At 43.4% G+C, this 12544-nt stretch overlaps 1 protein-coding gene across 2 annotated transcripts in view; it reads right to left on the bottom strand.

Moving 5' to 3' along the window:
* The window catches only part of RALGAPA2 (Ral GTPase activating protein, alpha subunit 2 (catalytic)), a 321938-nt gene extending 312494 nt beyond the window's left edge, over positions 1-9444 (bottom strand). For both annotated transcript variants that reach the window (XM_011963148.1, XM_011963143.1), the window contains exon 1: positions 9178-9444. In XM_011963148.1, the coding sequence (XP_011818538.1) occupies positions 9178-9283 (106 nt within the window). In that variant the 5' untranslated portion in view covers positions 9284-9444. The remainder of the gene's footprint in view (positions 1-9177) is intronic.
* Between the last annotated feature and the right edge of the window lie 3100 nt (positions 9445-12544).

A 12544-nucleotide genomic window follows, 5' to 3' on the forward strand; every position in this document is an offset into this window, starting at 1 on the left:
CCATCTCAAAAAAAAAAAAAAAAAAAGATTACAGCTACTTTTAAAATAGCTGTGGCTTCAGTTTCTAAAACAATATAAAAGACATAAAATGGTTATGAAACATCACTTTTCTGAAAATTAAGGCTAAAACCCTGAATTGAGAATTCAGAATGAACTCAGAAACAATCTACTAAGAATCTTTCTAAAATTCCTATTTTAACTTTATCAAATTCTCAATTGCTAGATTTTGCTAGTGGATTCTGGATCCTCTCACCGGAAAATGCTATTTGTATTGACACATTCAGGAGGCTTTAACTATGTAAAATAAGCTGTATTGGAGACCACCTAAAACACATTCACAAATAGATATTTAATAAATTTCTTTTATAATTAATATGAACTGATTGCTTAAGGTAGTAATTTGATTAAATAAGGATATGCGAAGACATTTTGCAAAAGTGTAAACTGGTACATGAATTTGAGATATCAACAGAGTTACATTTTACATGTGGTTAAGTCACAAGAAAGGCAAAAGTAGAAAAAATTAAAATGATCCTTTAATCTGGAGTCATACCCAGCAGGGGGATGCTCTCACAGTGAAAGGCATAAAGGAAAGAAGACTATGGGTGACACGGCGGGTTCCTATGTCCCACCTTAGGTCCACTCTGGGGCACATGGTCATTGAGCGGAAGGGCATACCACATCTGTGCTACTTAAACTGGCCTCATTCTATATAGATTTTCTGCCTTCTTAGTGAATATTTAACATAAACGTTAAATGCATTTTTCAGTCACTCCCTAAGGAAAAAAAACGAAGCCTTCCAGATAACAGATGTCCTTTTTTTAAGAGGTTATGTGGCACAGAAGAGGGAGCAAGACATATTCAAGTTCCTATCACCACGAGTGAGAAAAATGGCTCAGCAAATGACTTCACCTGCTACCTTCACAGAGGGGACAGAAGCCATGATGTGAGAACTCCCTCCCTGTCCCCATCACCCAGCACCCCATTCCTACTTCCTTCAAGTGGCCTTAGAAGAAGAGGTGTCCCTCCTGTTAAGCCTGATCTCTCACCCCGGGCTCTCAATCTTACTGCAGATCACACCGTTCTGCATTATTATCCCCCGTTTCTTCAATTTCGCTCTTTATTAGTTACTTCTATATAAACTCAAATTCCTCCGGTTCTAAAAAAACATAAAAGTCAAATCTCCATACACACAAACACCTCCATGTTAGGTGCTCTTTCAACTGCAAGACCCAGAAACATGACTCAAGCTAGTTAACATGTTACCAGTTCCTGCAACTGAGCAGCTCAGGATGGACCTGGCAAAGACACGGCCAAACTCAGAACTCATGGGCTTCCTCTCACTCTCCACCTCTCTATTGTCATTCCCTGTGAGTGTAAATTCAGTTTAAGGCACGTGCTCCCCACATGGTGGGAAAAACAAATGCCAGCAGCCCAGACTGTATCTTCAGGGCTTGCAATCCAAAGGAAGGGAGCTCTCTCTCTCCCAGCATCTAGTTTCAAATCTCAGAGGAGAATGGGATTCTCAGACACTAAATGGGAAGAGACAGGATTTGGCTCCTCTTCTGCTTAAAACTCTTCACTGGAGTCCCAACATCTACCTACACCATAGGATAAAACACTGTGCACTTAACTCCAAGGTGCTACACACCATTACCTTTGCACACGTTCCTCTCTCTATAGTACCCTCATCCCCAACTTGTCCCCCTGGTAAAATCCTTTATCCATTATTCAAAACCTACTTCAGACCTAACCTCCCTAAAGAAGCACTGGCTGGTGTCTCCAGGAGGTCTTGCTGCTGTTCCTCCTCTGCACCTGTGCCCACCTCTACGGTTCCACCACACTCCTCAGTGCCACTCAAAACCCTCGTGGTAAATTTCATTGTTTACATGGCTATTTCTCCTACCAAACCATAAATCCTGGGCTTGTGCCTTATTAACATCTAAACACAGACTGACTTATGTCAGACATGTACGCAAACACATATGCACTCACATACTCTTTAAAACAATGCTTGTGACTTGATTTTTGTTGTTATTGATACAGGGTCTTGCTCTGTCACCTAAGCTGGAGTGCAGTGGCACGATCAAAGTTCACTGTAGCCTTGACCTCCTGGGCCCAAGTGATCCTTCAGCCTCAGCCTCCCGAGGAGCTAGGGCCACAGCACATGCAAGCATACCCAGCTCATTTCTTCATTGTTTTGTAGAGAAGGGGTCTCACTATATTGCCCAGGCTGGTACTGAACTTCTGGGCTGATCTTCTCACTTAACTCTCGCAAAGTGTTGGGATTACAGGCATGAGCAATAGCACCCAGCTTGATTTTTTTTAACGTCAAGGACAAGATAATTGTTTAACACATTATATTAGTTATTCTTAATTTCACAGAACAATAATTTATATGTCTTCTTTTTAAAAAGTCTTAAAATTCAAATTGAAACAATTTGTTATTTTGAAAATCAAGTTTTTTTGTTGTTGCTGTTGTTTTGCGTTTTTTTTTGAGAGTCTTACTCTGTTGCTTAGGCTGGAGTGCAGTGGTACGATCTCTGCTCACTACAACCTCCACCTCCCAGGTTCAAGCCATTCTCCTGCCTCAGCCTCCCAAGCAGCCATGCCTGGCTAATTTTTGTATTTTTAGTAGAGATGGTATTTCACCATGCTGGCCAGGCTGGTCTTGAACTCCTGACCTCGTGATCTGCCCACCTCGGCCTCCTAAAGTGTTGGGATTATAGGCGTGAGCCACCACGCCCAGCCAAGTTTTTTCTAAATAAAAAAATTATTTGTAGTTCTATCTTGATACTCAGTTTGGTAACCAAAGATCAGTACTCTAAACACCTAGTAAAAGTATTATGCCTGTCCACAAATAAAGTACTTACAAAATAAAAATCCAAATTATAAAAGTTTACAGCAAAATATTCTAGACCTACCAATTATCCCCCTTCTCAGAGTAAAAGATGGAAGCCAAACTTTTTTAGTATCTTAAACAAAACATCTGAGCTCGGACATTTACCCTATGTTCACTTTTCTCACATCAGGAAGTCTAGACAACCTCAAGCCTTAGAGGCAGGGATGGTGTATTTGTGCTACATATACGTGTCCAAAGTTCCATTTACATTCCAGAGGTTATAAATGTAATTGATGAAAAAATAGCAAAGGAAGCATTATGACAAAATCACTTTGTACCAAACAAGGTCAACTGAGATAGACCATACTAAGACTGCCTGAAGAGTCTGAAATTACACCTCCCAGCTTTGTTCTAGTTGTAGAATGTCCACGTGGTATTAATGTCCATGCAAATATTTATCACCTGCTAGGCCTGCCAAGGTTACAGGGAAGGCAATGAACACTAAAACACTGGAGGAGACTGTTTATCGTCTGCCCATGCTCAAATCAAATATGATAATCCTAAGTCTCCCTAGAAAAATGCAGAAAAATGGACCAGAAAGAGAGAAGCCAACATCACAGCAACATTTTTGGGGAGGCATGCAAAAATTGCTGGAGTTTTGTTTCTATGTTATCATTCATTCTACTGGATAAATATATTTTCTGATATGTAAATTTCCTTTTGAATCAGATAACTAGCAGAAGCATAACATGGCCTTCATAATCAGATGAGTCTCAGCTTTCCCACTTGCTGGCAGACAAGTAGCTATTTTCACTGAGCTTCAGTTTCCTCAGCTGAGGAGAGGAACACTTCCTTTGTTACAGTTGCAAAAAGATTCAATGAGGTCATGATGATAATAATCAATAAAACTAAACATATGATAGCATTCTAACATTTTATTAAAGTCCAGATCCCATGTCCCACACCCCTCAGACACGCCACTTGGATCTTGCCCTTTCTTAAACTCAAAATGTAGAACACCAAACTCATCTTTCCCATCCTTGCCCAGGATCCCTTCCCAATTGTTCTCACCCTGTAGATGACACTCCTATTATCCCAAATACCTACCACCAATTATCAAATTATAAAAAGGCATTTATTGGTAGTCAGATTACAGTGAAAATGGCAGCCTCAATCCTTGCTGCTAGCAGGGCCAATGGAGCAACACTTAGTAAAGCACTGTGAATCGTCATCAAATGTTCAAACCCAGCAATCTTACTTCAGTAAAATCTATTCTAAGGAAATATAGAAAAAGCTGCTCCTCAAGATGTTTACTGCAGTATTGTTTCTATCAGGAAAAGGGAAGGAAGAAAAAAAGGAAAGAAGGAAGGAGAGAAAAGAACACAATTTAACAATCCAGGAAATGGTAGGCTAAATTATGGGACACGGTCTTAACAAACGGTTGTACTTAAAAATGAGAGGAACAAAACATGAAAAATGCTAATGATAAAATAAAAGACATTTAAAACTGTATGTCAATTTGTTCCTACCTAGAGCGACATACGCACAAAACAAACTATATGACAATGCTGTGTTTTGCTCTCTTTGTATATACAGCATTTGTGAGAGATGGTTCTCTACTCTGGTCCAAACCTAGGTCACAATTTGACCTGAGTCTGGCTTATGATCCCCCAGCCAGCCTCAGCTTCTGCTTGTCAGACTACTGTTCCACTCATTCCCCAGGACCCTACCCTACCCCTGGCCTATGCAGGACACTGTGGACATCCTCTGGGCAAAGGTCCTCAGTGCTCAACACCACACCTCCCTACTGCCCCACTGGACACAGTGAAAGTCAGGCTGGTTTCCTCACCCTCCTATATCACTGCCCCATTACTTCCGCCACCAGCTCTTCCATCTTCCCTTGGCTGAAATTGCCCTTCCCCTCTACTTTCCCAAATTCTAACCTTGCTGTGTCCAGTGTGCAGCCACTAGTGACATATGACTAATGAGCACCTGAAACACAGCTAGTGTGAACCGATATGTGCTGTAAATATACAATATATAATGAATTCCAAAAACTTTGTATGAAAAAAAGATGTAAAAATACTGATAGCATTTTATATTGATTACCTGCAGATATATGTTAGAAACATGGACTTCAATAAAATGCACTATTAAAATTAATTTCATCTGATTCTTTTTACTTTTTAACATGTAGTCACTAAAAAGATTAAAATTGCACATATGGCTCACATTATATTTCTATTGGACAGAACTAGTCTAACCATTCTTTGGAGCCCAGCATAAGTAAAACGTTGATATGATTTGGCTGTGTCCTCATCCAAATCTCACCTGGAATTGTAATAATCCCCGTATGTCGAGGGCTGGGCCGGCTGGAGATAACTCAGTCATGAGGGTGGCTTTCCCCATACTGTTCTCAGGGTAGTGAATAAATCTCACAAGATCTGATGGTTTGATAAATGGGAGCTCCCCTGCACAAGCTCTCTTGCCTGCCACTATGGAAGACATGACTTTGCTTCTCATTCACCTTCTGCCATGATTGTGAGGCCTCCTGAGGCATATGGAACTGTGAGTCAGTTAAACCTCTTTCCTTTATAAATTACCCAGTCTCGGGTATGTCTTTATCAGCAGCGTGAGAACAGATGACTACAAACCTCCTTAAAGATGCCCTTATTTTTGTGACATTCTTAATTATCTCTTTTGTTCTTTGAAATCCTATAATGGATTCTACCATATACCCGACCATCTAATTACACAACACACCATAAATTTACTATTATTTTGTATGTGTTCTTCTCACTATATCAATGCCATTTCTATATCCTAATCTGGGACTCAAAGTAAACACTCAACTTTTAATTAGACACACTATCTGCCCAGGCATGGTGGCTCATGCCTGTAAGCCCAACACTTTGGGAGGCTGAAGTGGAAGGATTGTTTGAGTCTGTGAGTTCAAGACCAGCCTGAGCAACATGGCAAAACCCCGTCTCTACAAAAAATATAAAAATCTGGCAGGGCGTGGCGGCTCACACCTGTAATCCCAGCATTTTGGGAGGCCGAGTCGGGCAGATCACCTGAAGCCAGGAGTTCAAGACCAGCCTGGCCAATACGGTGAAACACTCTGTCTACTAAAAACACAAAAATTAGCCAGGCCCAGTGGTACACACCTGTAATCCCAGCTACTCAGGAGGCTGAGGCATGAGAATCACTTGAACCCAGGAGGCGGAGGTTGCAGTGAGCCAAGATGGCACCACTGCACTCCAGCCTGGGTGACAGAGTGAGACTCCATTTCAAAAAAAAAAAAAAAAAATGAGCCTAGTGTAGTGGTGCATGCCTGTAGTCCCAGCTACTCCGGGGGCTGAGGTGGGAGATTACTTGAGCCAGAGAGGCCAAGGCTATAGTCGTTGAGCCAAGGTCAAACTACTGCACCCCAGCCTGGACAACAGAGCAAGACCCTGTTAAAAAAAAAAAAAAGATAGAGAATCTTTGCTGGAGCAATATGGTAATACACAGGGTTTTGTGGTTGTTGTTTTGTCAACAGTGTAGGGAGAACTGGAAGTCACAGGACCTAACTGCTCTCTGTTCTTCCTCTAACATAAGTAAAATCTGCTCCACGTCTTGACACCATGTGTCAAATCGGCCTGTGCCTCAGTTTACCCCTCTGTAAAATAAAGTTAATCATACCAGACCAGTCTGTAATATATGGCCAGGCCAAAGTATCTACATCCAAATTGGAGTTATTACCATGACACTAAGAAATACTCTACTTCCACAACTAATTTTATGTTTCCCCACCCAGTTGTTTTAAATACAGACTACTTTTTAGGAAAGAGAACAAATCCATCACTAGTATCAAAAATAAGAAAGACCGAGAAAAATTACCTATCAAAATACTTGTCCAATCCTATTAATGGTGGGAGATATGTTGGGAAACGAAACTGTTAAAGGCCTACTTCAAGCTGAAGTCATTTATTCATCATACTCACAATCATCCTTGAAAAGGCAAACATTACCATACCCATTTTACAGAGCAAAGAAACCAAGTTTCAAAGACAGGCTACGTAACTAGCTCAAGTCATGAAGCTGCAGGCAGCAGGGACAGGCTGCAAATACCCAAGTCAGTGGCATAATCTTTGTATACTTAAAAAGAAATCACTATGATCACTTCAAGATAAAATACATGAAAAGCAAAAGTGTCATATAAATACACACATAAAAATACAATAGTAATTACTATTCATTTCTTTCAAATAGTTTCCTTGATCTTGGCTTAACTCCTAACTTTTAGTTCAAGAGGCCTTTGTTTTCTAAGCAGACTTCTTTTTGAGTAGCAACCAAATAGAATATGGGATTAGGTAGGAACTAGTGCATTAATGTACTATTTCTGAAGTCTTGAATAAATCACAGGAGCAAGTGAAAGTTCACATTAAATATTATGACTGGAACTCCTCAGACACACTTTACAAAAATCTAGTCCCTACAAAGATCATAGTAATAAACAAAGCAAACTGGGCCACTCCTCCCGTAAGTATATCAACAAAAATCATACACCTAAGGAAATATAAAAGAACCTCTCCATGTTACAAAACTGAGGTCATGATGAGTTCCGTGAAATGATAAAAGAAAGTTCCCTAAAATAAGAAACTATACCTTAGAGTGAAACAACAATTCCACAAACTTGAAAAGAAACAACTTTCTCAGAATAGGAACAATGTACTGTGTGCTAAGAAGTAACCTGATCTAGGTTTACTTGATTCTGCCTTTATAAAACGTAGCCAACTTAATCTTGCAGACCTGGAGAGAACAAAAGTGTAAATGCTAAAGCACAGAAAAAGGCTCAAAGTATCAAATGCTTTAAAACACAGCTCAATTCTCCTTTATCAAAAATGTCCCTGCAGTAGGTGTTAATCAGTCACTACTAGGAACTCCACACAATGCAACCTGTGTATTGTGCAACCTGTGAGTGCATGGTATCTACAGGAAGTAGAAAATTCAGTTTATCAAGAACACCACACTTCACTCTCAAAATTCTTGAAAACGAATCCCTGTAACAGTAACTAATTTACATTTCATTTCAAACTGAACAAGTCAGTGTAACCTCCAGGAATGTGAGACTGTGAATAACTTCACTTGGCCAAATCAGGTGTGGTTTGGTTTGGCTTGGGTTCTTTTCCCCCTCAGAGGTAGAATATAAACAGAAATAATCAGCAACTTCTGATCTCATGAACAAGATCTTTATTTAAAATCCTCACATGTTAAATCATTTTATGCAATATTCTTTCAAGTGACAGACACATTAGCACTAGGCAATTTTTGTGAATTTTAGGACTAAAAGACACCTAGAAGAAACATAAGGCGTTCTTTCCTTCGCCACCAAAAACACAGGCAAGTGTATCTATAGACAGCAAAGGTGTTTTCATCCTAAAGAAAAGACTTAGGAGGCAAAAAATACAGAAAACAAAACATAGCCGAGGCGAACCAGCTACAAATCACATGCAGCAGGTGACAGGAAGCCTTGTGGACACCTCACACCCACAGGGGTGAGCTTCATCACAGGTCAACCCCAAGCCCACCTGAGCTCCTCAGAACTTCCACCGGGCAGGCCATAAACCAGAAGGTGGCAGACACCATCACTGTCACGCCGGTAATAAAGGAGAAGCAGCCTCCCTGAACCCAAGAAAACCACCCCTCTCTCCAAGCAGGAAGAGAAGGCCCCTTCACTCCAAGGACACAAAGAAACTGAAGCAGCCAAACCCAAAAGAAAAATTAAATTTAAAAAGCAGCATGGGAAAACAGATGATAAATCTGCGCTGGGATCACTTGGAATCTCAGTCTATTCTCACACTCAAAAGTAAAAATAAAATTTAAAAGGAGGATGACAGAGATGAGAGCCCAATTAGGTCTGTGCTGGGTTCACTTGGGGTCTCGGTCTAGTTAAGAGTCTGAGAGTCAAAAATAAAAGTTTAAACATGAAAGGGGGAGGTGACAGTTCAATGTGTGCGCGTGATGACCACTTGGGATCCAGTTCACTTGCTGGGAGGAGAGGGGACAGGTACCTCTGCGCCCGGCCTCCAGGTTCTCCGGGAGCGCAGGCGCCCAGCGAGAATCTGGGCTAAGTTTAACTCGAGGGCGACTGGAGCAGTGCCCGAGGGCCAGGCTGCGGCTTTCCGGAAACAAAGCCCCGGGGGTCCAAGCCCAGATCCAGGGAAGGGGGTCGGACGCCCACCTATCCCCCTCCCCAGCCTCCCAGCCACCGACCCCTGCCCAGAAGGGCGCCCTCCCAGCAGATGCCCCTACCCCGGTGCCCCGACCCCCGCGCCCGGCGCGCGCCTCACCCAGCAGCGCCCGCAGGTGCTTCAGGCGGGTCAACATGTCCTTCTTCGGGTCCAGCACCTTCTGGGTGGACTTCTTCACATCCCCGTGGCTCCTTCGGGAGAACATCCCGCGGCAGGAAGCCCGGGCCCCGCCGGCGGGGCAGTAGGCGCCTGCGCCACGCGAATCAAAGCATAGGGTCGAGGCCGGCGCGTGTCGCGCGGGCCACTCGCCGCCCCCAGGCCGGCTGCTGCCGCCGCTGCCGCCGCCGCTGCCGCTGCCTCAGCTGTGGCTCCAGGAAGGAGGGGCGGGCCGGTCACGGCGAGGGGCGGGGCAGGAAGGCGGTGTCGACGCGGAACCGAAGGCCCCGCCCCGCGGGAGGTGCCGGTCGGCACCTTGGGCGCTACGCACGCGCACACAGCCCGAACTCTCCTCGCGGGACACTAGCCCGTCCGCGCCAAAACTTAGAGAGGACGCGCTCAGAGCGCCGAGGAGGCGCCTGGAATCACAAAGGAGCTGCTCTCACGCACACGTTGTACTACAAATCCCGAGATGCACCGCGAGACAGTCCTCCAATCAGGCTGGCGGCCTTCGGCACGATGGGCGTCAATGGACTGGCATTGGGCACGTCGCCCCGCCCCGCCGCGGGCCGTAAGTGCTCCTGGGAAATGAAGTTCTCCAGCGGGCGACGCGCTGTGACCTCCTTTCCAGGGTCGCAGAAGCGCAGGGCGGCCTCTGCCCGCCTTCTTCCCCGGCAGCCTATATCGTCCGTAGCGTCACTCTATCTCCTGCGCGCCCATTCTATTTTCCTCTAGTGCAACGTGAACCGCACACACATACACACACAAATCTCAGTGAGAAAAGTGTCAAGGCTTTTCAAATGCAAACTATTTTTAGGTTTAGCTTCTGGATTCCCACCAGGGAACGTGTCGAAGCCCCTCTGACCGTGCCAAAATCGCAGCTCTAATTTCACACTAAGATGAGTGGCTTTGGCACTAAGGAAGAGCGTGCCCCAGTGAGGAGTTCAGCCGGCCCCTTGGTTCCTGGAACCTAACCTCACTTGGGGTATGGAGGTCGCTCGCTCAGAGGGCTCCTTGGGATTCTTGCCTGTTTGTAGGAAGGGTGTGGTTATCTGTGTTGTGCAAGCCACATGGCGATCCAGTAGCAGAACCAGAAATAGAACCTGAGGTATGTGACTCAGGCCTGTATACTTTTTAAAGCCAGGCGCCTATTCCCTGGGGCAAGACTTTGAGCTGGAAGATGGTCAGGAGATTTCTTACATTGTAGGATTGTATAGTGGCATCCGGATCCTGTAAGTTTTGACATCCTTTCAGCTTTTTCAGCAAGTACTTAAGGTAGAATCACGTGGTTTCCATCCAAACTGGGACAACACAACTGTCTTTTTCTCCTCTAGCTGAACTATAACTTGAGGAAAGAGACAAAGATTTACACACCTTTGTATCTCCATCCCTGAGCACAATATTTGGCCTGTAGGGTCACTCAATAAAAGTTCATTAAATGCAATACAATAAAAAGCTAAAGTAGTCCTACATATTTCAACCAGGCAGGCAAAAAGAAAAAAAAAAAACTCACAGTTTTAGAGCATCTCTCTATTTTTAGACTTATGTAATATTCCTTTGTATGGACACATTCAGCAATAAAAAAGAACAGGCTACTGATAAACCCAATAGCATGGATCACTCTCAGACCCAGAGATGAAAGCCCCATGTTCAAGATGATGGCAGAGCGGCCCTGCCAGCCTGAGTTCCCAGATGACAACACACATCAGGACCACAAACCTCCAAAAGTGCTACAAGAGAGCAAAATAATGTCTTATCTTAAGTCAAGGCATTTTGAGAATCTTTGTTACAGCAATTGAGCTTGTATCTGATTACACATAGTAAATCACAATGTTCATTGCCCAATTCCTTTAGGAGAAGGTACCTTTCCTTACACTGACTGAAAAAATAGAATATGCTTGTCTTAGGAAACTCCATTTTTTTTTTTTATTGCAAAGCAAGCTGCCATCATCATCAAACATTTATTCAGCACCTCCAATGTGTGAGGCATGATTCTAAACCTTGGAGATAAAAGATGTATAAGGTGCACACCTTCCTGACCTCCAATGCTTCCAATCCAGTTGAGGAGGCTGAGCGATTAGATACCTGCGGGAATAAATGACAGCGTACAGTGAACATGTGATACTGTCAAGCTTGGTAATGCCAGAAACAGGCATCTGTGCATATAGATTCATCTCGCCCATCATATCTAGCCTTTACCCAGTAATGAAAATGTAGAACTCCAAATCTTCTCTTAAAAAGGAAGAAATATATAGTATTATTATCTTGGTATTTTTTCACCCACATATGGCTACATATGTGGTACACATATGGTACCATATGGCTCTTCTTATTTTCTGTTGTTCTTTCTAAATTCGTTCCTGCTGGGCTGTGAACCCTTTGAGGGCTTCACTTGCTTTGTACTGAATTCTTTATCCCTGGAGTTATAGAGTGTCAAGTGTTATGCAGACATTAAGTGTTGTTGAATAAATGTCCTACAGTAATCAGCAAATAAGAACAATGAGATCAAAAGTTTAAAACTTGCAATGCAAATTAAAACTGCTCTGAAATACCATTTGAATTAGAAAAAAACAAACAAACAAACAAAAAACCTCCACAGAGACAAGGTGTGATAACACACTCTGGTCTGGTGGTAAAGCTATAGAAAACATAACTGGTAGAAATGTTAGATGCTACAACTCCTGTGGAAGGAAATTTGGCAAAAATAAATATTTGCCTTTTGACCCCGCATTTCAATTTCTTTTTTTGTTTTTTTTCTGAGATGAAGTCTGGCTCTGTCGCCCAGACTGGAGTGCAGTGGCGCTATCTCGCCAGGTTCAAGCAATTCTCCTGCCTCGGTCTCCCAAGTAACTGGGATTACAGGCATGCACAAACACAACTGGCTAATTTTTTGTATTTTTAGTGGAGACGGGGTTTTGTCATATTGGCCAGGATGGTCTTGAACACCTGACCTCAGGTGATCCGTGGGCTTTGGCCTCCCAAGGTTTTTTTTTTTTTCCTTTTCCTTTTGACAGTCTTGCTCTGTCCCCCAGGCTGGAGTGCAGTGGTGTGATTTTAGCTCTCTGCAACTTCTCCCCCCGCCCAGGTTCAAGCGATTCTCCTGCCTCAGCCTCCTGAGTAGCTGGGACTGCAGGCACGCGGCACCATGCCTGGCTAATTTTTGTACTTTTAGTAGAGACACGGTTTCACCATGTTGGCCAGGCTGTTCTTGAACGCCTGACCTCAAGTGATCCACGGGCCTCAGCCTCCCAAAATGCTGGGATTACAAGTGTGAACCACCACACCCAGCCAGAAGTTTGACTTCTAAGAA

The sequence above is a fragment of the Colobus angolensis genome, unplaced genomic scaffold (genome assembly GCF_000951035.1).
Source record: "Colobus angolensis palliatus isolate OR3802 unplaced genomic scaffold, Cang.pa_1.0 Scaffold117, whole genome shotgun sequence".
Taxonomy (NCBI): domain Eukaryota; kingdom Metazoa; phylum Chordata; class Mammalia; order Primates; family Cercopithecidae; genus Colobus; species Colobus angolensis.